The sequence below is a fragment of the Pan paniscus genome, chromosome 6, assembly GCF_029289425.2.
Source record: "Pan paniscus chromosome 6, NHGRI_mPanPan1-v2.0_pri, whole genome shotgun sequence".
In the NCBI taxonomy this organism is placed as follows: domain Eukaryota; kingdom Metazoa; phylum Chordata; class Mammalia; order Primates; family Hominidae; genus Pan; species Pan paniscus.
Window position 1 is genome coordinate 150,837,228 of NC_073255.2, and position 26,326 is coordinate 150,863,553.

At 35.4% G+C, this 26,326-nt stretch overlaps 1 protein-coding gene across 1 annotated transcript in view; it reads right to left on the minus strand.

Annotated features, from left to right (window-relative positions):
- The window catches only part of PPP1R3A (protein phosphatase 1 regulatory subunit 3A), a 198,698-nt gene that overhangs the window by 148,008 nt on the left and 24,364 nt on the right, over nucleotides 1-26,326 (minus strand). Inside the window, exon 2 of the mRNA XM_055115328.2 lies at nucleotides 25,491-25,522. Within this exon, the coding sequence (XP_054971303.1) occupies nucleotides 25,491-25,522 (32 nt within the window). The remainder of the gene's footprint in view (nucleotides 1-25,490; nucleotides 25,523-26,326) is intronic.

Consider the following 26,326-nt stretch of genomic DNA (forward strand, 5'->3'; position numbering starts at 1 on the left):
GTCTTTCTGCCTGTTTCAGCCACATGGTTCAGAACATTCCAGATCCTTTTGCTACTCCTTTTGAGGTATTATTGAGATAAGAGAACTCTTTGTGGCTTTGTATGATCCCTGATGCCTGGACAGAGAAGACAGCCATTTCCACCCTTAGATCTAGCCACCCTAGCCCCTCTTCATCCCCAGCATACTATCAAGAAGCAGGACTTAACTCCCTCTCTGCTCTCTAGTCTTACAAGTCTCTCTCTTCTTCACTTTGTGATACTTATATGTCTCTAGACTAGACTAAGTCTTTCTCACTTTGTGTTTCTCTAAGACATGAGCTTGTGCATATAATTCTACATCCATCAGTCACATAAACCCAACCAATCTAGGACTTCTGGAAACCCATGCCAGGAACAGCAGTGTGCATTACACACTCCACCCAAATACTTAATGAGGCAACAATAGGTACTTGCTGAATAGGAAATACAGGAGAAAAATACACATCTAAGAAATATTATCAAAAGCAAAATTCAGGATTTAAAATTCAGTGTAACATTAAAATTTCAGTCAAATATTCTATACCTGGTAACAAGCCAATATTCATAAATATTTTATGAAAGCTATCATTCCCATTTGATGAAATCCATTTCACCATATTTGAAACATACCTTTATACTGTGGGATCATTTGGTTGAAAGAATCAAAAACCTCCAGGTCATGGAATAAGGCAGTCATTGGAAGGCATTATCAGGGACAACCAAGAATAAGAAACAAAGCCAAAAGCTGGGGCACAGGAAGACTGGCATTGAAAGTTAAAAAATAAGATTACCCGTTTCTCTCATAAATTATAGGTCCCTCGTCTTTGTTATTCTCTACACATGGCCCCACTATTCTGACTTCTCTAAAGAATTGCCTTATTCTGTTTCTTTGTGGATTCCATAACTTGAAAATGGCTTTGACATTCCATTGTATTGCTTCATTCTTGGCTTATAATGAATATTCATGATAAACATTTATCATTATTCATCTGATTTAGCCTTTTTGTGCCCCCATCACAAATGGCTAGAAGAGAGAATAAGATTATCTCAATATCTGCCTAGAACCCACTGAGGTTCAATGAACTGTACCCCAGGGAAGATCAATGGTTTGTGCATCTGCTCCTTCTGGCAGCTGTGACTGGAACAGGTTCTCTTAAAAAAAAAAAACAAAAACAAATAAGTGCTTGGTCTGGAGGCTATAATGGTATGGTCACTAAATTTGGCATGCCAATCCTGAATTCTGAAAATAATATCTGGCACTTTTAAGTCTTCCATATGCTATAAGGCATATGTTAGTTTCACTCTGGCCACAGAATGACACAAGTATGTCATTTACAATATTGATAATATTATAATAATTATGCGATAGTACATCATCTCCAACTTTACATCAATCTTATATCTATAGCCTTGACTTTAGAAACCAACTGATCGAAAAATAAAAATAGAATCAAATAAAAAGCTGTCAACCTCAAATCAGCTCTTTTAGGCATAAAACATTCTATCTCAGTCAAACCAGATGTCACTACTCCAGTGTTGAGTGTAACAGCCAATTTTAGTTAATGTCTACGAGTATCAAATGAATTCTGTCTTAATTTGTATCTCTTTTAGGTGGCCATTCAGCCATCTATAAGTTGTTTCTCACTACAAATTTTCTAAAAGCAGAAGTAACACAAATTGATTTTTAAAAGCCCTTTACCACTAGGTGGCACCAAATAGCCATAATTCATAGAATGTCTCCTAAAGCCATACACCTGCCATTTAAGGATTATCATTCTTTCTTTGCTTAAAAAGAAAATATTTATAAAAATTAAAAACAACTAATTTCTTCCTTCTTTGGAATAAGAAATACATATAATATTTTTTCCTAAATAAATAGACTATTTTTCTTTTTTAATAAATTGAAATATATTCATTTAACCTTTGTGTTAATAAATTGATGGTAACATTCTTTGTTGAATTTCACAATGTTATTCATTTCCCCCATTAAATGCTTGCAGTATTCAAAATATTTGTTTTTGTTTTGCTTAGAAATATTTAATAGGACCCTATCTAGAGATTTTGATTTTGTTAAGATCTAGATTTACTGAGTATGGTCCCTGTCATTACAGAATGTGACTTTATTTTAATAGGGATGTTCTCAGTCTAAGGATGCATTTGGATTATGATATAGATGCTGTGGAAAAAGATGCCTCTCCCTACCTACACTTGTAAATTCCCCTCTAATACAGGGCTTACCACACTACTTTAGGTTTTTGTCACCTTGAGGTTTGACTACTGCCATGTCCTCTACCTTGGTTGACAGAGGAAGAGCCCTAGAATATTCAGCTAGAACGAATGTGACAGCTTGTCTGTTTAGCAATGCCAACCACACAGAGCACATTATACAGATGCTCTGTGCATAGTTCTGGCTTCCAACAGTCATTCTAGGTGTTCAGTTTAATTTATACAGCTCTCCACGGCCTAGGACGTCTAAGTAAGTTATACGACATATTCATTTCCTATCCTGGCAGTTAAGGCATGTTACCAGATAGTTCCTAGATAGAATGGTGAACTCAAAAGTTAGAGGTCCTTGACTCTACCACTCAATCTCATTTTCTGGCTTGAAAAGAGCTTGTTTTGCACAATACAAGCTTTTCTTGAAAATATGCGTCCTTAAATTAAATTCTATGAATAGTATTTATTTGTGTAGGTAGGGTCTAGCAAAACAAAATGTCATGTCAGTGTTTCAACTGATAGAAATGATATTTTAGCAATAGGCATCTATTATAGAAATTATAAGAAAAATTAAGTGAAATTAACAGAATAGCAAAAACTAGCTTAAGTGTAATGTAGTTCATTATGATTATCATTCAGTAAGCATGTATTGAATGTTGAGTAAGATACTATATTAGAAACTGTAATACACTGCAGCAAACTATACAAAACTATAATGTTATTAAATGAAAAATTGTAACAAATGTAAAATAAAAATATTGAGTTACTAATTTTTCGTTGGAATTATTCAATATCCTTCCAACTAACTTGTTGCTTTGGTAGAATATGAAATAAAGAAAGCCAAATATCTCAACATTACAAATTGGCCTGAATTTCAAGGAACTAAAAAAGCTAGGAACCAAATTCAACATGAATAAATAAAAATAAATTAGTCTGAATAACCTTAACATATAACAAATACATATTCTGTGTATCTGTAATTTTCTCAATCAGAAACTACTCATTAGAAGAAAACAAGGGCTTAGCAAATATTTTATTTCAAATCTGTGTCTTTTCCTGAAGCAGGCATTTTAGATCCCTTCTATGTCCTGAAAAAAAAGGAAATCAAATAAATTAATGACGATTTCCCTTGACCATAATCTAGCATGTTTGGGAGGGATTCCTGTGATTGCGCACTTCCAAACATTAGTTAGTGAAAAGGCTCTAAGTTTATCAATAAAAATAGAGTTAAAAATGGAAAGAATGCAGGGGGTGAATGAAATGCTAAAATGCACACATTTCTTGATTTTAATTATAATAAAATTTTTTTCTTTAATCAGAATCATGACAGTAAACACACTTTTTAACTGCCAGTGAGATGACTTTGGCAAGGGTTATACATTTAAAATGGTAAAATAACTTCTGGATGAATAAAAACAATGTATATTTAAGAAATTTCAATGATTAAAAGTATTTAAGTTGTGCGACAAAAAGAGTTCTAGATCCTCTCTGAGTTCCCTTTTGTTTTTGTCACTTCTTTTTCTTTTAGAGACAAGGTCTCACATTGTCACCCAGGTTAGAGTGCAGAGTCACTGACATAGCTCATTGCAGCCTTGACTTTCTGGGCTTAAGCCATCCTTCCATCTCAGCCTTCCTAGTAGCTGGGACTACAAGAGTGCATCACTGTGCCCAGCTAATTTCTTCTTCTTTTTTTTTTTTTTTTTTTTGGCAGAGACAGGGTCTCACTATGTTGCCTAGGCTGGTCTTGAACTCTTGGACTTAAGTGATCCTCCTGCCTCAGCCTTCCAAAGTGCTGGGATTACAGCTGTGAACCACTGTACCCATCCTGTGTTTGTCACTTCTATCATCTTTCCTTTCAGTATCTGCCATTACTTATGGTTTTACCTTTTCTGAATAAAAAATAGAATTATATTTGGTTTTCTGACTATCTTCAGCAAGAATGGTCTTTCAGCAGATGGTTCTCCAGGAGTGATGGAAATGTATTGACAAAGTACATTTTTGAAAACTTTTGCCTAATGTTTATTAGGATAACCAGGTGACATACTTACATTTCAGTTTGTATGTCATCTGTTTTCCACATAAGGCTGACACAGAAAAACTGACTAATAAGAAATATTGGTTTCAACGCCCAAACTTTGACTTCTCTCTAAACCTTCATTATTGGAGGTAATATTATGATCTTGCATGCTTATAAAAATGCAGGGAAGTAACTGATGAAATTTGTTCTGTCACAAAGTCACTTGTCTCAAAATTAGATTATATTTTACTACCATATTTTGCACATAGGCTATAGAACCATCTAATGCCAAAACAGCAGACAAAAAGTGTACGTGTATGGGGGAGTTCCATAAACCCATCATCTTGAATATATTAATTTCAAATAGCCAATATCGGTGTGTCATTATTGACCCATTAAAAAACGAAGATTTCTGACTTAAAATATACCCTTAAAAATATATCCAGAGATGGTTGAGCAAATCCACTTGATTGAGTTCTCTACCTTTAATCCCTATTGATTAATACTAGTGGCTAATATTTGTAGAGAATGTACTCAAAGTATCAGGAGCTATACTAAGCACTTTACATTCGTTGTCTACTTTTTTTTGTAAGATGCTATCAGTAGAGATTATATACACAAATCTTGGACAAGATCACACATCTGACTGTCTTAGATTTGAACCCATACAGTTAGACAAGACAGCCTATATTTTAAATCATTTCACTATAGAGCTCTGAATTTAATACCATGGTTTCTACATTAGTTTAATTAATCTTTTTAATAAGTAATGATTTATTTTTAAGATATCTTTCATTGCTATGATAACCCCTTTTTTTTAGTTTCACTTAGTTTTGTCTTTTTTTTTGAGACAGATTCTCACTATGTTGCCCAGGCTGGCCTCAAACAATTTCTGGGTTCAAATAATCTTCCTGCCCTGGCCTCCTGACTAACTGGGACTACATGCCCAGGGCAATGTGCCTGGCTTATTCTTTCTATTTATACAGCAATTAATGAATACATATTTATTGGAAAGGATTTAAGCAATAGCTATAAAATGTTAAAGTGCTCTCTTACTTCTGCATTCCAAGTTCCCAATTGAAAGGCAACATATATTAAAATTCTGTTGTCTGTAATTTAAGTTCTCTTGCTAAGAACTAACACACATATACATAAAAGTATAGAGGCCAGGCATGGTGGCTCACACCTGGAATCCCAGAACTTTAGGAGGCCAAAGCGGGTGATCACTTGAAGCCTGTGTAACAAAGCAAGACCTCATCTCTACAAAAAAAAATTTAAAATCAGCCAGGCATAGTGGCGCATACCTCTAGTCTCAGCTACTCGGGAGAGTGAAGTAGCAGCATAGCTCAAGCCCCAGAGTTTGAGGCTGCAATGACTATGGTTCTGCCACTGCACTCCCACAGAGTGAGACTCCACCTCCAAAAACAAAAAGAAATATTTTGTGAAAACATAATTATACTATACCCATTCTTCCAGTAATATATTTTAATATCTACATATCTTGCACTTTCCTTGTAAGTAGTTATGAATCCTGCAAAATTTTTTCATTTGTTGTCCAGTATTATATAATTTGGAAGCAGCATATTCATTGACTATCGCCTACTTAACAAATATGTAGTATATCTTCATTTACCTTTTTCTCTAATAAACAACTCTAAAAGTTACATCCATATACATATTACTGCTGCACATATGTCTTTCTTTAAATAGATTCCTAGAAATGGACTTGTGTAGTCCAAGATTATATCTATCTATCTATCTATCTTTTTTTTTTTGACAGTCTCATTCTGTCGGCCAGGCTGGTGTGCAGCGGCGCAATCTCAGCTCACTGCAACCAACTTGTGCCTCAGTCTCCCTAGTATCCCGAGTAGTTGGGATTACAGGTGCCTGCCCCCATGCCCAGCTAATTTTTGTATTTTTAGTAGAGATGGGGTTTTGCCAAGTTGGCCAGGTAGATATATTTTTGATAGCTACCATCCAACCGATCTTTCAAAGTACTTTTACCCTTTATACTCTAACACTGTATTGACAATGCAGTTGTCTGTACTCTTACAAACACTAAAATATATTAATTTTAGAGTTTGTTTTGTATGGTTTGACAATGTGAAGGAAAATAATATTGGATTGTTGCTTAAATTTCCACATTTCTGAATACCGAAGAGAGTATTCAATACAGATTTAAACTAAATGTTTGTGTCTCATCCAAAATTCACATATTGAGATCCTAATCCTCAATGTGGTGGTTCTGGGAGGTAGAGCCTTTGGAAGATGATTAAGTCATGAGGATGGAGTCCTCGTGAATTGAATGAGTGTCCTTATAAAGAAGATCCCAGAGAGCTCTCCTGACCTCTTTGTGCCATGTAAAGACACAGTGAGAAGTCGGCAGTCTGCAACTCAGAAGAGGGCCCTCACCAGAACCCAGTCATTCTGGCACCCTCATCTCAGACTTCCAGCCTCCAAAACAGTGAGAAATAAGTTTCTGTTGTTATAAGCTGCACAGTTTATGGCACATTGTTATAGCAGCCTAAATTAAAACAATTGGTAAAATAGAAATTTTACCATTTTCTAACTTTGTTATAACTGGGTATGACCCAGACATAATTTGTTTGCATACCACAGTAATTTCTTTTACAGTTTATACATTTTGCCAACGTTTAACTATTAAAAAGGTTTAGGTAAAAATACAGATTTACAGCTTCTTTCAAAAGATCAAAAGATCTAGCAACATTAAGTCTGTATTCTTCAGTGACACAGTCACAAACACCAAGCAGTAGCTATATGGTCTAGATAGAGCATGCTTTCTTCCATTCCCCTTGGCTGGCCTAAGTTCCTCACTTTTATTTCCTACAAAGCCATTAGACAACTGGAGTTAGCTTCCCCTGAACTAACCCAGCCACCAAGTGAGACAGGTGGCTCTAGAAAAGGAAAACTCAACAAAACAAAAATGCTCATAAGATGTTTTATTTTACCTGGTTTGCATAAGAGTGGAGTATTTTAAAATTTGTTATAGAAATTTTCATAAAAGCAGGGAGAATATTATAATGAAGCCCCCATGTAAATATCAGCCAGTTAAACAATTATAAAAATTTGGCAATTTTTAGTTATTTTTGTGGTCCTTGTTGAATATATGATGCATATGTGCTAATAGACATTTTTACACACCGATTGTTCTCCTGCTGTGCATTATAGTTCCTACAAGGTGCTTTATGATTGGCAAATCATTCACTAAATCCTTCAACACCTCTTTACTGATAAAGAAGACTTCCTTTATTCAAATATCATTTGGGCCAATTTAAATTCACCTCTAGGCAGAGATTTTTTAAAGCTCTATAAGAGGATATTAGTATAATTAAAAGAGCACAAATAATAGTAGATATCTTTTTTAGTATATACTATCTTCTAGGCCCTCTGCCACAGATTAACACACATTACTTTATTATAACCATCCAGCAAAATAGATATTGGCCCCAGTTTTATAAAGGAGAATATTGATTATCAAAATCCAAAGTTTCATAATGAAATAAATTTATTATTTTATTGACAGAAGCATTTCTCATCAGAAACATTATAAAAGTGAAATTTTAAACACATCTATTACCTTGGACTATAGAATTAATTTTTAAAAATTTTGATCTAGACCGGCATTGATGTACTCAAGTACATTAATGTACTTCCAGGTACTTCCAGGTAAACAGGGAGTACTTCCAGGTAAACAGGGAGTAGACACAGGGGGACTGCCTGCTTAAAAAAAATGTAATGGGACCCAGAATCTCATGATAGAATATCTAAAATGTCCAAAATGCAATTGAAAGTTATTCATTATACCAAGAACCAGGAAAATCACAAGACGAATGAGAAAAGACTATCAACAGATAGCAATACCAAGATAAATCATATATTGTTGGAATTATCTAACAAATATTTTAAAGAAGAACATCACAAATATACTTCAACAAGTAAGTGTGAATTATCGAAACAAATGAAACAGTAGAAAATCTCAGCAAAGAAATGGAAGCTATTTAAATAAAGAAAACAATTTATAGACTTGAAAAATATAAAAACTGAATTATGGAGGTTGCGGTGAACCAAGATTGTGCCACTGCACTCCAGCCTGGGCAACAGAGCAAGACTCTGTCTCAGAAAAAAAAAAAACAAACAAAAAAAAACACTGGATGGGTTCAATAGTAAGATGGAGATGACAGAAGGTAAAATCAATGAACTTGAGAAGCGATGAGTAGAATTTACTCAATATAAACAAGCAAAATAGACTGAAAATATAAACACAGTCTCAGATACCTGAAGGGCAATGCAAAAAAAGCTAACATTTGTATCACTGGTGTCCAAGAAGCAGAAAAGGGAGACACAATGGAACTAAAGAACTATCTGAAGATATAGTGACTGAAAAATCCCCAAATTTGGTAAAAGACATGGATCTACAGGTTAAAGAAAATGAATGAATCATTAAAAAAAAAAAGAAATCCAGGTGAGGATACATCATAGTTAAATTTCTGACAACAAAAGACAAAGAAAAAATATTTAAAGCATACAAAGAGAAGCAATTCATTACCTATAAGGGAAGGCCAACTTATCAGACAATGGATTTCTCATCTGAAATTACGGAGGTCATAAGAAAGTTACACATTTTTCAAGTGCTAAAAGAAAAAAAAACCCTTAACCATGATTACTTTCTCCAGCAAAAATATTCTTCAGGAATAAAAGGAAAATAAAGGCATCCTCAACCAAAAGGAAATTATGAGAATTTTTGCTAGCTAACCTACCCTTAAATGTTTAGAGGTAGTTCTCTATACAGAGAGGAAATAATAGCAAGAGACTTAGAATTTAAGAGGAGAAAGATAAATGTCAGAATGTGTAAAATGTGGGATAAATTTAATATGCATCCTACTTCACGTGAGTTTCTTGAATCAATTTTTATGGTTGAAATGAAAATTGTAACACCAATTGGTACGGTCTTCAACATATGTAGAGGAAATGCTTAAGGCACTTTTATTTGAAATGTGGGTGTGCCACTAGTCTACTAAAGAAAATTATTATCTGATATACAGGAACTCTACATAGTTCCTTAAAGAAGTTACATCAGTGTGAACTGACAGGAAGAGAGAGTACAAAATCAAAAAAGGTCTTTAGACTTCCTTATTTCCATGGGCAGGAGGTAGGATGAGAACAGAGAGCATTGCTCTGTGTCAAACATAGACCATTTATTTATTTATTTATTTATTCATTCATACATTCATTCATTCATTTTAAAAGGTAACTTAGAGAACAAAACCAGAAGACCAGAGAACAAATCTAAATGTTTCAGAGAATCATTCCCAAAAAGCAACTATAGGCCCAAACCAAGGGATTGACAATATATGTTAGGCTGGATTTCAGAATCTCTGTGGATCAGTGACTGACTGCTATGTGCCTTTTATTTTCCTCTTCTTTGAACAGAGATGTCTATTGCAACTTCCTGTCTCACCATTGTGTGTTATATGTGCTGGTGGAGAGGGTCATATAACTTGTGTCTTTAGTTTGCAGGTTTTCAGATTGAGAGAAAACCTACTTGAGGATCTGTACCTGAAGAATCTCACTAGAAAACGTTGTCCCCATGTCTGCCTTGCTTGCACATGAGATGGGAAATGGGAATGGATAAAGGTTGTATATTTCAGCTTGGGTGACTGCACAATGCAGGCTAGGCCCCTCAGGGTTCAGGATGGAGCTGAGATAGTAAGAGAAGGGGTGAAGCCCAGGTATCAAGGGTTGGCCTTGCCCTCACTGCAATATCCCAATGCTAAACTATAAGGAGTCCATAAATTATAAACTCAAACAGATTCGTAGTCATTATTATAATATACTTGCCAGGGAGGAAACCAAGAACTTATTTTATTTAAAAGTTTGTTCACTTGATCTGTAACTGTCAATTTTTACTCTTATCCAGCCCTCACAAATGTTGGAGCTGGGCTTACGGACAGTGGAACAATGATTTATACTAGGACTGTAGGACCTATTTCCACACAGACTAATTTCATTAGAACTCTTGCTATATTTCAAAACTCTGTGTGTGTGTGTGCATGTGTGTGTGTGTATTTTATATATACATATAGTTACATATCCCATTATAGCATATTCCATTGGAATAGCTTATTCCAATGAAATATGCTATAATGGGATATGTAATGAGTATACATGAGATATGCATATGCAATGAGTGTATACACACATAAACACACATATATAATGCTTATGGAGAAAACATCCTTAGAATAGTTCAGAATTCTGGCAAAGCACAGACAAATGTAAGGGTAAGACATTTACCTTCAATTCTGTTATTTGTTTTTAACAAATTTGATTTGTAACTTCTGTAGAATTAAAGAAAATTAATTCAAACCTTTTTACATACTTCTTGAATCTCAGATTTTTTAGTACAATATTTGGCACATAACTCAATAAATGTTTATGATAAAAGGCATCATATTTTTGAATGATAATTTTTTTACTCACTATAATACCATTTAGAATGCTAAGAAAGTTAACTAATCAACATAGGATATGTCAACTCCAAATTTTAAGTAAAATTTACAGTGTTTTAATAACTTTATTGTGATGTATTTCATATACTGTACAATTTGCCCCTTCAAATTGTATGATTTAACGACTCTTAATATATTCATAGTTATGCAACTATCACCACAATCAATTTTAAAACATTCTTATTATCCTAGAAAGAAAGCTCAGACCCCTTAGCAATCACTGCATAATCCTTCATACCTCCTTCCCTAGGAAAACACGAATCTACTTTTTGCCTCTATAGTTTCACCTATTCTGAATATTTTGTATAAATGGAATTATACAATATGTGGGTTTTTGTGAGTGGCTTCTTTTCATTTAGCATGTTTTCAAGGTTCATTCATATTGTAGTATGCATCACAACTTCATTTATTTGTATTGCTGAGTACTATTCCATTGCATGTATATACCAACTGTATTTATCTATTTGTCAGTTTACGGACATTTGGGTTGTTCACACATTTTGGCTATTGAATAACACTCCTATGAACATTTTGTGTGGGGACAAAAACTTGTTATTTTTATTTCTTTTTATTTCTCCTGAGCATATAGCTAGGAATTGATTTGCTAAACCATATGGTAATTCTGTGTTTAATCATTTGAGGAACTGACAACTGTTTTTCAAAGTGTCTGCACCATTTTGGATTCCCATTAATGTTGTCGGGTTCCAGTTTCTCCATATCCTCACCAACACTTGCTATTTTTTACTTTTTGATTACAGCCATCCTCCCTGTGGTGTGAAGTGGTATCTCATTGTGGTTTCGATTTTTTTTCTTTGTTTCTTGAGATGAGGGTCCCACTTTTTAACCAGACTGGTCTTGAACTCCTAAGCTCTAGTGATCCTCCATCCTCCAACCTCAGCTTTCAGAGTAGGTGGGACTACAGGCACACACCACAGCACCCAGCTAATTTTGCCTTTCCTTAAAGGCAAATAATGTTGAATATCTTTTCATGTGCTTATTGGTCATTTTGGCGAAATTTCTATTCATATCTTTTGCCTGATTTTGACTTGAATTTTCTTTTTATTATTGAGTTGTAAGAATTTTTATATATACGTTCTAGGTACTAGTCTTTGGTAGGATAGATGATTTGCAAATATTTTTACATTCCATAGATTGTCTTTTCACTTTCTTGATTGTATTCTTTAATGCACATTATTTTTTTGTTTAGTTTTGATGATGTCCAGATTGTCTTTGTGTGTATGCTTTTGATGTCATATCTAAGAAACTTGCCAAATCCAAGATTTGCCAGTGATTTACACCTGTTTTCCTTTAAGAGTTTTATAGTTTTAACTCTTATTTCCACAGTCTTTGATCCATTTTTAGTTGTTTTTTGTTTATGGCGTGAGGTGGTGGGGAGTCCGACTTCATTATTTTCCATGTGGACTTCAGTTGTTCCAGCGTCATTTGTTGAAAAGACTATTCTTTCCTTCATTGACTTGTCTTGACACCCTTGTTGAAAATCAACTGATCATAAATTAAAGGGTTGATTTCTTTTTTTTTTTTTTGTAGAACAGTGTTGTTTATTGGTAGAATGCTCAGTAAAGATTTTAATTATTTTATTTTATTTTATTATTATTATACTTTAAGTTTTAGGGTACATGTGCACAGTGTGCAGGTTAGTTACATATGTATACGATTCCTCAGGGATCTAGAACTAGAAATACCATTTGACCCAGCCATCCCATTACTGGGTATATACCCAAAGGACTATAAATCATGCTGCTATAAAGACACATGCACACGTATGTTTATTGCGGCACTATTCACAATAGCAAAGACTTGGAACCAACCCAAATGTCCAACAATGATAGACTGGATTTTTTTTTTTTTTAAGACAGATTGTCTCTGTTACCCAGGCTGGAGCTGGAGGGCGGTGACACGATATTAGCTCACTGCAATCTCCATCTCTAGTGTTCAAACAATTCTCATGCCTCAGCCTCCTGAGTAGCTGGCACTACAAGCACGTGCCACTACACCTGGCTAATTTTTTGTATTTTTAGTAGAGACAGGGTTTCACCATGTTGGCCAGGCTGATCTCAAACTCCTGTGATCCACTCACCTTGGCCTCCCAAAGTGCCAGGATTACAGGTGTGAGCCACCATACCTGGTCAAGGTTGATTTCTGCACTCTCAACTTAGTCCATTCATCTATATGTCTCTACTTATGCCAGTTCCACACTGTCTTGGCTACTGTAATTTGTAATAAGTTTTGGGATCAGAAGGCCTGAAACCTCTAAATTTATTTTTCTTTTTCAAGATGGTTTGACTACAATCTACTTTAAATGTTTAGCTTTGGAGTTAATTTAATATTTTGTGCAGTTTTTTTATTATCTTAAGTAGCTTTTTATTTACTTATGTCTGTTTTGCCAAATCAGTTTATGATATTAGCAAGAAATAGTAGTTGACCTTCAATTTAAGTCAGAAAAAAATTAAATAGGATGTTTTTCCTTAAGCATATAAAATTCTGAGATAAATTTTTAAAATTAAAAGTTTATCCTTTATTTACTTTACTAACCCAAAAAATAAATCACCAAATCTACTTCATTTGCAAAATGTTAGTGGAAAATATGCTATTGTCAAATGATTCTTTCCAAAAATTCTTCTTCTTTCAATAATTTACAGCCATTCCTTTGGGATATTTTGATGCTACAAATTGTTTTACTGTATGACTAAACAATATTTAATAGGAGCTTTTATTTCTATGTGTAACAAAAGAATAGACTAGGCCAGTGCAGTGGCTCATGGCTATAATCCCAGTACTTTGGGAGGCCGGGAAGAGAAGGTCACTTAAGGCCAGGAGTTTGAGACCAGACTAGGCAACATAGCAAGACCCCATCTCTATAAAAATTTTTTATTTTTGAAATATTTTTAGATGGAGTTTCACTCTAGTTGCCCAAGTGGGAATGCAATGGTGTGATCTTGGCTCACTGCAACCTCCGCCTCCCGGGTTCAAGCGATTCTCCTGCCTCAGACTCCCGAGTAGCTGGGACTACAGGCATGTGCCACCACACACCTATACTCTTAGCTACTCAAGAGACCGAGGCAGGAGGATTGCTTGGGCCCAGGGGTTCAAGGCTGCAGTGAGCTATGATCATGCCACTGCACTCTAGCCTGAGCAATGGAGTGAGACTCCATCCCTAAAGAGAGAGAGAAAAAAAAAAGAATAGACTAATACCAGATGCAACTGAGGACATTTAAATTAGATGTTTTCACTGAGTCAATGTGCTATTTTAACCCTGACACCCATTTTAAAATAACAAATACTAAAAAAATCATTTTACTTGATAGTTTGAATACTCATAGACTATTATATACTAAATAGTCCCCTTACAAATTTTTGTAAATTTTTATTTTAGGTTCAGGGGCACATATGCAGGTTTGTTATACAGGTAAATTGCATGTCACAGAGGTTTGGTGTACAGATTATTCCATCACCCAGGTAATAAACATAGTACCTAATAGGTAGTTTTTCAGTCCTCTCCATCCTCCTATCCTCCACCCTTAAGTAGGCCCCCGTGTCTGTTGTTCCCTACTTTGTGTCCATGTGTACGCAGCGTTTAGCTCCCACTTGTAAGTGAGAACATGCAGAATTTGGTTTTTTGTTCCTGTGTTAGTTAACTTAAGGTAATGGTCTCCAGCTCACTCCATGTTGCTGCAAAGGACATGATCTCATTCTTTATGATGGCTGCCTAGTATTCCATGGTGTATATGTACCACATTTCCTTTATCCAATCTGTCATTGATGGACATTTAAGTTGATTCCCTATCTTTGCTACTGTGAATAGTGCTGCAATGAATGTATGCATGTATGTGCCTTTATGGTAGAACGATTTATATTCCTTTGGGTATATACCAACTAATGAGGTTGCTGGGTCAAATGATACTTCTGTTTTCAGTTCTTTGAGAAGTTGCCACACTGCTTTTCATAATGGCTGAACTAATTTATGTTCCCACCAGCAGTGTACAAGCATTCCTTTGACTCTGAACCTTGCCAGCAACTGTTATTTTTTGACTTTATTAATAGCCACTCTGACTGCCATGAGATGGTATCTCATTGTGGCTTTGATTTGCATTTCTCTAAATTTCTCTAACGATTAGTGATATTGAGCATTTCTTGTATGCTTGTTCGCCATGTGTATGTCTTCTTTTGAAAAGTGTCTGTTCGTGTCCTTTGCCCACTTTTTAATGGGGTTGTTTTTTGCTTGTTGATTTGCTTAAGTTCCTTATAGATGCTAGATATTAGTCCTTTGTCAGATGCACAGTTTGCAAATATCTTCTCCCATTCTGTAGGTTGTTTGTTTACTCTGTTGATAGTTTCTTTTGCTGTGTAGCAACTCTTTAGTTTAGTTTAATCAGGTCCCATTTGTCATATGTGTTTTTGTTATACTTGCTTTGGCATCTTTTTTTTTTTTTTTTTTTTTTTTTTTGAGACCTACTCTTGCTGTGTCACCCAGGCTGGAGTGCAGTGGCGCGATCTCCACTCACTGCAAGTGCTGCCTCCTGGGTTCACACCATTCTCCTGCCTCAGCCTCCTGAGTAGCTGGGATTACAGGTGCCCGCCACCACGCCTGGCTAATTTTTTGTATTTTTTAGTATGGGGTTTCACCGTATTAGCCAGGATGGTCTCGATCTCCTGACCTCGTGATCCACCCGCCTCGGCCTCCCAAAGTGCTGGGATTACAGGCGTGAGCCACCACGCCTGGCTGCTTTGGCATCTTTGTCATCAAATATTTGTCAGGGCCTATGTGCAGAATGGTATTGTTTAGGTTATCTTCCAGTGTTTTAATAGTTTTCAGTTTTACATTTAAGTATTTAATCCATCTTGTGTTAATTTTTGTATATGGTGTACAAAGGGGGTCCAGTCTCAATCTTCTGCATATGGATAGTGAGGTATCTCAGCACCATTTATTGTATAGGGAGTCCTTGCTCCATTGCTTGTTTCTGTCTCCTTTATCAAAGATCAGATGGTTGTAGGTGTGTGGTCTTATTTTGGGGCTCTTTATTCTGTTCCATTGCTCTATGTGTCTGTTTTTGTACTAGTACCATGTTGTTTTGGTAAGTGAAGCTTTTTGGTATTGTTTGAAGTCAGGTAACATGATGCCTCCATCTTTCTTCTTTTTGCTTAGGATTGTCTTAGCTATTTGAGCTCTTTTTTTGGTTCCATATGAATTTTAAAATAGCTTTTTCTAATTCTGTGAAGAATATCATTGGTGGTTTGATAGGAATGCAACTGAATCTGTAAATTGCTTTGGGCAGTATGGCCATTTTAACAATATTGATTCTTCCTATCCATGAGCATGAAATGTTTTTCCATTTGTTTGTGTCATCACTGATTTCTTTGAGCAATGTTTTGTAATTCTTGTCGTAGACAGCTTTCACCTCTCTGATTACTTGTATTCCTAGGTTTTTTATTCTTTTTGTGGACGTTGTAAATGGGATTGCATTCTTGATTTGGCTCTCCGCTTTGACATTGTTGGTGTATAGAAATGCTCCTGATTTTTGTACATTGATTTTATATCCTGAAATTTTGCTGAAGTTGTTGATCAGATCTAGGAGTTTTTGGGCAGAGATTATGGGGTTTTCTAGGTATGGAATCACATCTGTGAACAGAGATAGTATAACTTCCTCTCTTCCTTTTTGGATGCCTTTTATTTCTTTCTCTTGCCTGATTGCTCTGGCTAAGACTTCCAGTACTATGTTGAATAGGAGTGGTGAAATAATTTTCCTAACAATTATCTCATTAAATTATTAACTACTACTATACAACTGTTTAAATTGTAATGTCCATTTTATAAATGACACATAGCCAGAACTGTGCTTACTTGTAGTATACCAGGGGCATGGGAATGTCCATTGTATCTGTCAACCACAGTTGTCAGTAGGAGGAGAATTCCTTCAGCGGTGGGCAAGGGCTACTGTTCTGGTTGCAGAGGGAATTCCTCTGTATCTGGATGGAGAATGGTTTCTTTACCTGAAGAGCAGCCTCATGTACTCTAACCGAAAGAAAGGTCTGATGAATGGAATCAAAGGTAGATTTATTCATATCTTTTTATTAATTTTTTTAACACAGATACATTTTTACCATAAGAAAACAAATTTCAAATTATAAATAATTACTTTTTTTCAAGATTTGTAAGTAGGGAATTGCATAAAAATGGTCATCATCATCTCCGCCTCAAATCATTTCTCAAGGTGCTTTTAAATACAATATTTATCAATTACTTATTGAATATGTTCCTTCTGCCAGAGACTATACCAAGTGCTAGTTATAAAATGATGAACCAAACAGACTAGGGTTCTTTCATAATGTGGTTTGCGTTCAAATAACAAGTGAAAATAATTAACAAACATATTCTTGGTGAATTAATTAATTCACTAATTAATAACAAAAATATTTCAGATAATGATAAGGTGCTATAAAGCATTGCACAGTGACCAAGAAAGATGAGGTGGTATAAAAAATGGAAAACAATAAAATTCAACATCTCAAAAATTATTTTATATTATCACTTCTAGAGAACTGCCCACTGCCCCCAATTATAGGCACCAAAATTCTATGAAGACATTTATAAAGTAAAACAACTCATATCAAAGAAATGGGACAGTAAGGGATTGGAAGGACATAGTACAAGGAATGGGTGAAAGAAATGGTGATATTTAGACTGCAAAAGGAAATAGTAAAAAGAGAAGCATGAAAATTAGATTTAGATATTTGGAAAGTTGTCATGAAATGGAAGGAACAGAACAATTGTATGTTTCACATAGAAAGAACCAAACTAAGAAGAATAGGAAAAAAAGAGAAAATTAGATTTATTGGATCTTCACTAAGTGCCAAGCACTGTATGCTGTGTTGTAAATATTTAATTTTATGTTTTCATTATTCTTTTGGTAATTTTCTTTTTATATTGTAAGTTGACAAATTATAATCATATATATTGTTAGGATATAAAGTAATATTGTGATATATGTATACAAGATAAGAGGAATAGGTTTAATTTTTGAAGATCAACAGCAGAGCATGCTAATAATTGAGTACTAATAATATAGCTCATAACTGAGGACTATACATTTCAATATTGCTAAAGGAGTAAATTTCTAAAGTAATTTCTTATCACAAAATATGTTAAATATTTGAGGTGACAGATATGTTAATGTTTAATTTAATAATTCCACATTTTATCTAAAAATCATATTACTACTTTGTACCTTGTAATTTGTCAATATACAATAAAAATAAATATATAAAAACTAAATCAAGCTAATTAACATATCATTTGAAATAATTATAATTTTTTATAAATTATATATTTATATATTTATATATAAATATATAATTATATATTTATATATAAATATATAATTTTATATATAAATATATAATTATATATTTATATATAAATATATAATTATATATAAATATATAATTATATATTTATATATAAATATATAATTATATATATAAATATATAATTATATATATAAATATATAATTATATATTTATATATATAATTATATATTTATATAAATATATAATTATATATTTTTATATAATTTTATATATTTATATATAAATATATAATTTTATATATTTATATATAAATATATAATTATATATAAATATATAATTATATATTTTTTATATATTTATATATTATATAAAATTTATATAAAATAAAAAATTATATTTTTATTATATGTATAATTTATATATATTTATATATTCAGATATATATTTGAAATAATTATAACTTTTTGCAGTGAGAACATTTGAAAATTTACTCTCTTAGCAATCTTGAAATGTGCCATCTATACGTTATTAACTATAGTCACCATGTTGTGCAATTAATCTCAAAAAATTTATTCCTCCTGTGTAACTGAAACTTTGTACACTTTGGCCAACATCTCCCCACTTCCCTCACCGCTAGCCTCTGGTAACTATCATTCTGCTCTCTGTTGCAATGTGTTTGTTTGTTTTAGATTCCACATGTAAGTGAGATCATAAATATTTCTCCTGTTGTGGCTTATTTTACACAGCATAATGTCTTCCAGGTTCATTAATAAATGACAGAATTTTCTTCTTTTTAAAAATAAAATAGTATTCCATTTCATATTTTCATTATCCATTCATTCACTGATGGATAATTTCTTTTATTTCTCTTCATTTACTAGGGAATAGAGGTCAACAAAGTTAAGAACCATGCCTAGATTCACACAGACAGTGAATACTGATGCTGGGTTTTGGCCCTGAAACTTCTCCAAAAATAATGTTCTTTCTTCTGCATGTTTCTACTTCTTGATTTTGGCTTCATGTAAGATATAGTTTTCCAACTTCTAGATGTGCCTCACCTTGTAAAGTTGTGGCCTTACCATCACAGGAACTGTTAGTGAAGAGATGCCTTGTTCAGAAAGTAACTTCTAAGGCCCCCAACAACTCTAAAAGACTCCATTTTCCACTAAGTAAGTTAAAAAGCCACGGTCTACAGCACCCTATCCAACTGATGGGAACTCGCTACATCAGTGCAGTTGACTTCACAGGATTAGCAAATCATCACGTATCAGAGATCTTGGCCCTATGGGATTTGGAAGCCTGTCCCATAAGTGGAAAACCCTGAAATAGAATGAAAGTACTGTATGAGACACCAAAGGGAGGTAGGCTAGCCTCAAAAAAAAAAAAAAAAAAAAAATGGTACCTAGTTCATAGTTTTGACTGGGACCAAATTACAAAACATTTTCCCCGTTTCAATATGGTTTTTATTGTTCAAAGTTGTAATTATCTAGTGAAATCAAGTCTAAATATTTGATGCCCAGCATGAATGAAAAATATATTTTGTAATAACAGACTCATTAAATAACCAAAATAAATGACTCATTTTATAATAATCTTCTCAAATTGGACACAAACAGGATATTTCATATTTCACATTGCTTTTGTCAATCAGGGATGACTGAAAAACGATGTATCCTCAGTAAGTGGTTCTTTTCAGTGGACACATCTTAACATATTCCCTTTAAATGTTAGTTTCAAGTCTGTTGTGAGTCTTTAAGCTAAAATTAATTTTTCAGTCATTTTACAAACCTAGCTGTCAAATCTAATACTAAATTTTCAGTGGTTAAGAATTTTATAGTATGATTTTGTGCTGTTTAGAACAGTACGTCTTTTTTATGGTTTTAAAATTATATGCCATTAATATTATCCAGTGACTATTTTCAACATATTATTGGACTCATGCAAAGAAGAAAGTAATCAAATCAATCACGTATTTTATAATCTTAATTTTATACTTAGCTTTTCCTGTGCAAAGTTAAATAATCCTACTTGCTACAGTTTCTCATCATAACACAAGTAAGTCCTACGCACCTTTAACCATACTTTTCCCTTCATTGGCCTTCTTAATTAGATGTTTTAAGTAAAATGGACAAAACTGAGGTTGAACTTCACTTAGCTAAGAAGACTGGTCTAAATCATGCCCCGAAATAACATGGTTTGCTAATTTCATAAAATTAATAGTGCTAGTTAGAAAAAGTTGAGTGATGTAAAAGAGAGAAAATAAAGGTAGTTTGCCTTTAGTTCCACTTAGGTTTGGGAATATGGTATTAAAAAGGCCAAATAGAATCCAAATGCATATTAATTTAACAGTTAATGAGCAGAGGACAGAATAGGGGAAAAATCTTCAGAAAGACTATCAGTGCATTCTGGTACTTTCTACCATTCTCCAAACTTTAATTTGTGAGGACGCTTTTCATCACACTTTTAAATTAGCCTAGATTCTATAAATTTTTCTTTTTCATTAATTTTGCCTGCAAGGTATACAGCGGCCAAATATTTCATGTAACAATTTTATATTATCAATTCACATATAATAAAAGGAAAATAATGTTTTAAATCCACCACACACAGACACATATCCCTCATGATTTAGCAAAAAAGTTTGCAAATGCTGTTAGCAATAGATCACTCTAAAATCGTTAAAGTGTGGCAAAATAGTGCTTTCATTATTAACAATTATATTAAAATGCAAACAGAACATATATGAAAAATACAGGCATGTTACTATCCTCAAACACATAGGTAGATGCAGCATCAATATAAGTAGCATAAAGCTAGAAACAACATTACCATCCATTCAATCAATAAATATATATTGATTGTTTACTAAGTACTCTCCTAGGTCATGAGAGCACATATTAATGAAAAAAAACAGTTCCTGTAACTGAAAAGCTTGCCTTCCAACAGAGATGCAGACATGAACAGACGATTTCTAAAACCGTGTGCTATAACAGAGGCTCCCAAAATGTGGTCTGCAGACCAGTGGCATCAGCATCTCTTGGGAACTTAGACATGCAGATTCCATTTGTTTCACAGACCCACTGAATCAGAATATTTCCAGGTGATTTGGATAAAGTTTTAGAACCACTATACTACAAATTGAGGTATCCATAGTGAATAAAATCTATGACTAGAGATACTGTTGCTTAGGGAATCTTTAATGGTGTTACAAAGGAAGTGTCAAGTATCTCAGTAAATGATGTTCCTTTTTTAGTTCCTTTTCTGGCAGGATGAGACTGCCTGACAATGAAGTGTTAAAAGATCTTTTGGACGGGTGCTATGGCTCACGCCTGTAATCCCAGCACTTAGGGAGGCCGAGGTAGGCAGATCACCTGAGGTTGGGAGTTTGAGACTAGCCTGACAAACATGGAGAAACCCCGTCTCTACTAAAAATACAAATTTAGCTGGGTGTGATGGCACATGCCTGTAATCACAGCTACTCAGGAGGCCTTAGGAGAATCTCTTGAACCCGGGAGGCGGAGGTTGTGGTGAGCTGAGATGCCGCCTTTGCACTCCAGCCTGGGTAACAAGAGCAAAACTCCATCTCAAAAAACAAAACAAAACAAAACAACTTTCATCTTCCCAGGACACAGAAGAAGTAACCATGTATGGTAACTAAGAACCCTGAATGATCAGTAAATAGAGATGTGACAATGGAGGGAGGCAGCACATGCAGGCAATCACTTTGCAGAGTATATCACACAACAAGGTGAGGCACACAGAAGATGACCCTGTAATCCTGGCTAAATGTTCCACCTTTTCAAGAAGAAACTGGAGACCAACACCACTATCCAGCTTATTCTTGTGTAGTCAAAAAATTGGCCTTGTTCAGTGAGTGGTCTGGTATTTGTCCTTGGCTTCTGGAAGATAATCTATATCATATTTGATAGAAGTGTCTTTGTTTAAAAGAGGAATTGGCCCCAGTGGATCTTAGGGTGAGACCAGCCATACCAAATAGTCTTAGGGTAGGGACTAGCAATGGGGTCTCTAGGTCACACAATGTCAGTCAACCTGGAGGCTGAGGTCAACTATATGTGTTGATCAATCATGCCTATGTAATGAAGCCCAATACAAACTCTAAATACTAAAAGTTCATGTGCACGTCCCTGTTTAGAAATACTCCATTCATACTGTCACACATCAATGCCAGGAAACTCCATGGGGAGAGAACTATGACACTTCATATTTGGAACCTTCCTGGACTTTGCCCTGTGTTTCTCTTCATTTTGCTCACTTTAATCTATATCCTTATTCTGTAATAGACCACAAACAAGAGTATATTCAATTTCAGTGAGTTTTGTGTGTTATACTAGCAAATTGTCAACACCCTAGGTAGTTTGGGGAACCTCTGCAAAACTGCAATTGGTATCAGAATTGAGGGCAATATTGGAGACAGCGACTTCTAACTACAGTGTGCCCTAGCTTCTTGCAGTTGGTTTCTGTGAAGTGGGATTTACTGGAACAACCCTGACTCATTGAATCATGTGGTTTGGTAAGAAGGATGAGAGGGTGCAGAGAATGAATCTTTGATTTTGCAATGGCCCAGAGTCATACGGTATAAAACTACAGCTGTGCAATGATCTGGAGGTATTTTAAAGGTTACAAATAGAATTTAGAACTCCCAGGAAGGTGGTTCACTAGATGCATAAGGAAATGCAAATTAACAAGAAATTAGTGAAATATACAATGCCTTGGTCCTTGTTGTCTGTAATAGCTAAAATGAAAATAAGGAAAAATGGAGCAGATCTTAATGCTGGAACAAGTGTGGATTCCAGTTAGCTCAAGCTATAGCCACTGGCCTCAGGGACCCAACCTATAGGTAAAATGAAAGTGAAAGTAAAAGGAACTTTGGCGGTGGACCCTGATGCTGGGACCAGCGTGGAATCAAGCCATTCCCAGCAACAGCCACGAGACTTAGAGCTGCTTTCAAGGGGGGAAAAATGTGCAGAAACAGCAGATAGTGAAGGTTAGGCTGACTCACAAGAATAGAGAATGACAAAGTGGAGAGTCCAGGAACTCATCCCAGCATTGTGGAAATCTCTAAATGTTACAGTAAGTAACAGTCAGGCTTGAGCAGGGCAGAAGAGGGCCCTCCCCCACCCACCCACCACAAATGTCAGGCGACCATCAGGTGATGGTTCAGCAGTTGTCACACTGCCTCTCTAAAAATGATAACTAGTAGTTGGGGCCCAGGGAGTGATAATTTCCTCATGGCCCACAGTTGTCACACTAAAATGATAATTGGTCACAGGGACCAGGAAGAGGCAATTTCCCAATACATAAAAACACTTAAAATTGGCAGTCAGCAGTTTCCAATAAAATATCAGGAATTGCACGAATGAGCTGGAGCATGTGTATTAAGAGACAAAGTGGTGGAGTGTGACCTTCTGTGGGCAGTCCGCCAGAAAAGGGAAGAAAGCCTCAGGTGAGCATGCCAACAGTTTCCTAAACACACTGAGCATGCTCACTTCCCTTGCACAAGGAGGGCGCCACGAATGCACGCAGTTCACCCAAAGGAAAGAATGAAGGGAAAGGGGCGCAAGATGCCAGAAGTAGACCGCATATAAAGTCCTAGGATCAAGGTTAAACAGGGCACTTGACCTCCAAAGTGCCCGCTTGGATCTCTTCCAAGTATACTTTCCTTTCTTTCCTGCTCTAAAGTTTTTAAATAAATTTCCACTCCTGCTCTGAAACTTGCCTCGGTCTCTTTTTCCGCCTTATGCCATTCAGCCAAATTCTTTCTTCTGAGGAAGCAAGAGTTGAGTTTGCTGCAGATCCATACAGATTCACCACTGGTAACTTGGGTATTCCCTGCCCCTAACATATTTGGTGCCATGACTCAGATTGTTCCCTGGTGTTAAGAGGTCTCTATGCCTCACCTTCTTTGGCTGGAGGTGTCCAACTCCCATACGCAGTTTTCATCTCCCCTTTCTGTCTCTCCTGCTTACCAACCAACCTCCAGAACAATTCTTTTTGGCCATAAGTGACTCTGCTATCCTCTCCCTGCCAAGCCTCCATCACTGATTTCTCAGCTCACACTGATGGATGGCTCACAGGAGTGGGAAGGACATTAGGGTCCACACTGAGTAGATCTGAGGCACTGATGGCCCTCCTGGACAGGAAGCTCACAAGAGTGGCGAGGCTAAGGCCTAAAACCATGCAATGTCTGGGGCTTCCTGTGCTTTTTTCAACTAAAATAGGCTCTTTTCCAAAAACCTAAGCCACCAGCTCTCCTGTTTTCTCTGTGTGTGTTCTGAAATTGTCTTGCGCACCTGCTGGACAGTGCACCTCAGAGGCAAGTCTGCCTAACCTAAATATATCCCCTCTAGGATATAAACATTCAAATGTTGATGGAATTAAGGTGAAAGGTTACGTGGAAATTGGAATATCTAAACAGGCTTTATGTGAAGTTTTCGTATCTCCTTTACCTGAATCTATTATGGTAATGGATAATGTATTTTAATGAAGAATGTTTCTAATATCTAGTATTATAAAACAGAAGGCATGTAAACCCACCTTTCTGCCAATATTGATTGGACATGCTAAATAAGAATCAATGAAGTTACCTAAACCCACACATTTGTTAATTTAAAACAGTTTAGAGTATCTAGATTACCAAAAAAAAAAAAAAAGATTATGGACAAATGGTCTGTTACAATAGCTATGTGTGGAGCATGGCCTGGGACTTGGCAAAAGCCTGTAAGCACTATCCAGAGACAACCACTGGGATTTGGAACCACAAAATACCCATTTGAGAGACAATTACTAGCATGCTATTGGATATTAATTGAAAATGCCCCTATGACTGAAGGACATAAAATAATCCTGAAATCTGAACCACCCATAATGTCTTAAGTAATCTTAAATAAACGCTCTAATGGGAAGGGCATTGTCCAGAAAAATGCCATAATAAATTGGCAAAGAACTGTTTGTTTTATAAGAGGCAGTTCCAAGGTGAATGTATAGCATTTTGTTTGTAAGGCTACCAATCTGATCAAAGAAGGTGTGATGGGTAATTTTATCGTCAACATGGTAGGCTGTGGTGCCTAGTTGTTTGGCAGAACACTAGCCTACACGTTGCTGTGAGGGTATTTTATAGATGTGATTAATACCCATGATCAATTGACCTTAAGTGGTTTACCCACCACAACATGGGTGGGCCTTGTCCAATCAGCTGAAGGTCTTCATGACAAAAACCTGAGGTTTTCTGGATAAGAAGAAATTCTGTGTTAAGACTACAACATAAACTCTTGCCTGAGTTTCCATTCTGCTGGCCTTTTCTGTGGATTTCATACTTGCCAGGCTTCACAATAACACCATATCACTTGAAATTTCCTTCTTACCTGATGGAGTAGTCCCAGGACCAGGGCTGCAACTGTGGGTACAGGAAGCAGAGATGATCCTTAAGTAAGGAAACTGGAATGGTACTTGTTAACACTTATGTCAGAATTACTAGGGCTTAATGGGGTGAACTGTGTATTCATCTCAATTGGCAAAATTGTGGTTGATAATAAATGTGCTTATATTGCCTAGTGGTTGAGGTAACTGATCAGTTCTGTACCTATGTAACCCTACTCTAAATTACTAGAAACAAACTGAGTGGGAGGAATTTGCTAGACTAGTATTGCTGACGGCAATCTGGACCAGCACCTTGGCAGAGCCTAATATCCCTTCCAAAAGTAGAAAAGTTTAGCTATATATGTAGAGAAGGAAGAATTGTAGCTAAGGGCAAGGAAATTAATAAATGGGTCATACAATGACAAAAATCCAGTATTGCATTAACATCTTGAAAGAGGCCCAGAGCAAGAGATGATATTTTGAGAAATGAATTTTTTTATTTAAGCTGCTCAGCCCATGGTATTTCTGTTATGGTAACCCAAATGGACTAAGACAGAAATTGGTTCCAAGAAGGTGGGTGGGGGCGGGGGGGGGGGGTGGTGGTGCAGGGTACTATGACAAATACCTAAAAATGTAAAAGCAGATTTGAAGTTAGGTAATGCATAGAGGCTAAAAGAGTTTTGAGGTGCATGCAAGAAAAAACCTAACTGCCATGAATGAAATTTTGAAAGCCAATTTGATGAGACCTCAGATGGCAATGAAGAACACATTATTGGAAACTGGAGCAAAGGCAATCCCTGTTCTGAAGTAATAAACAACTTGCCTGAATTGTGTTCATGTT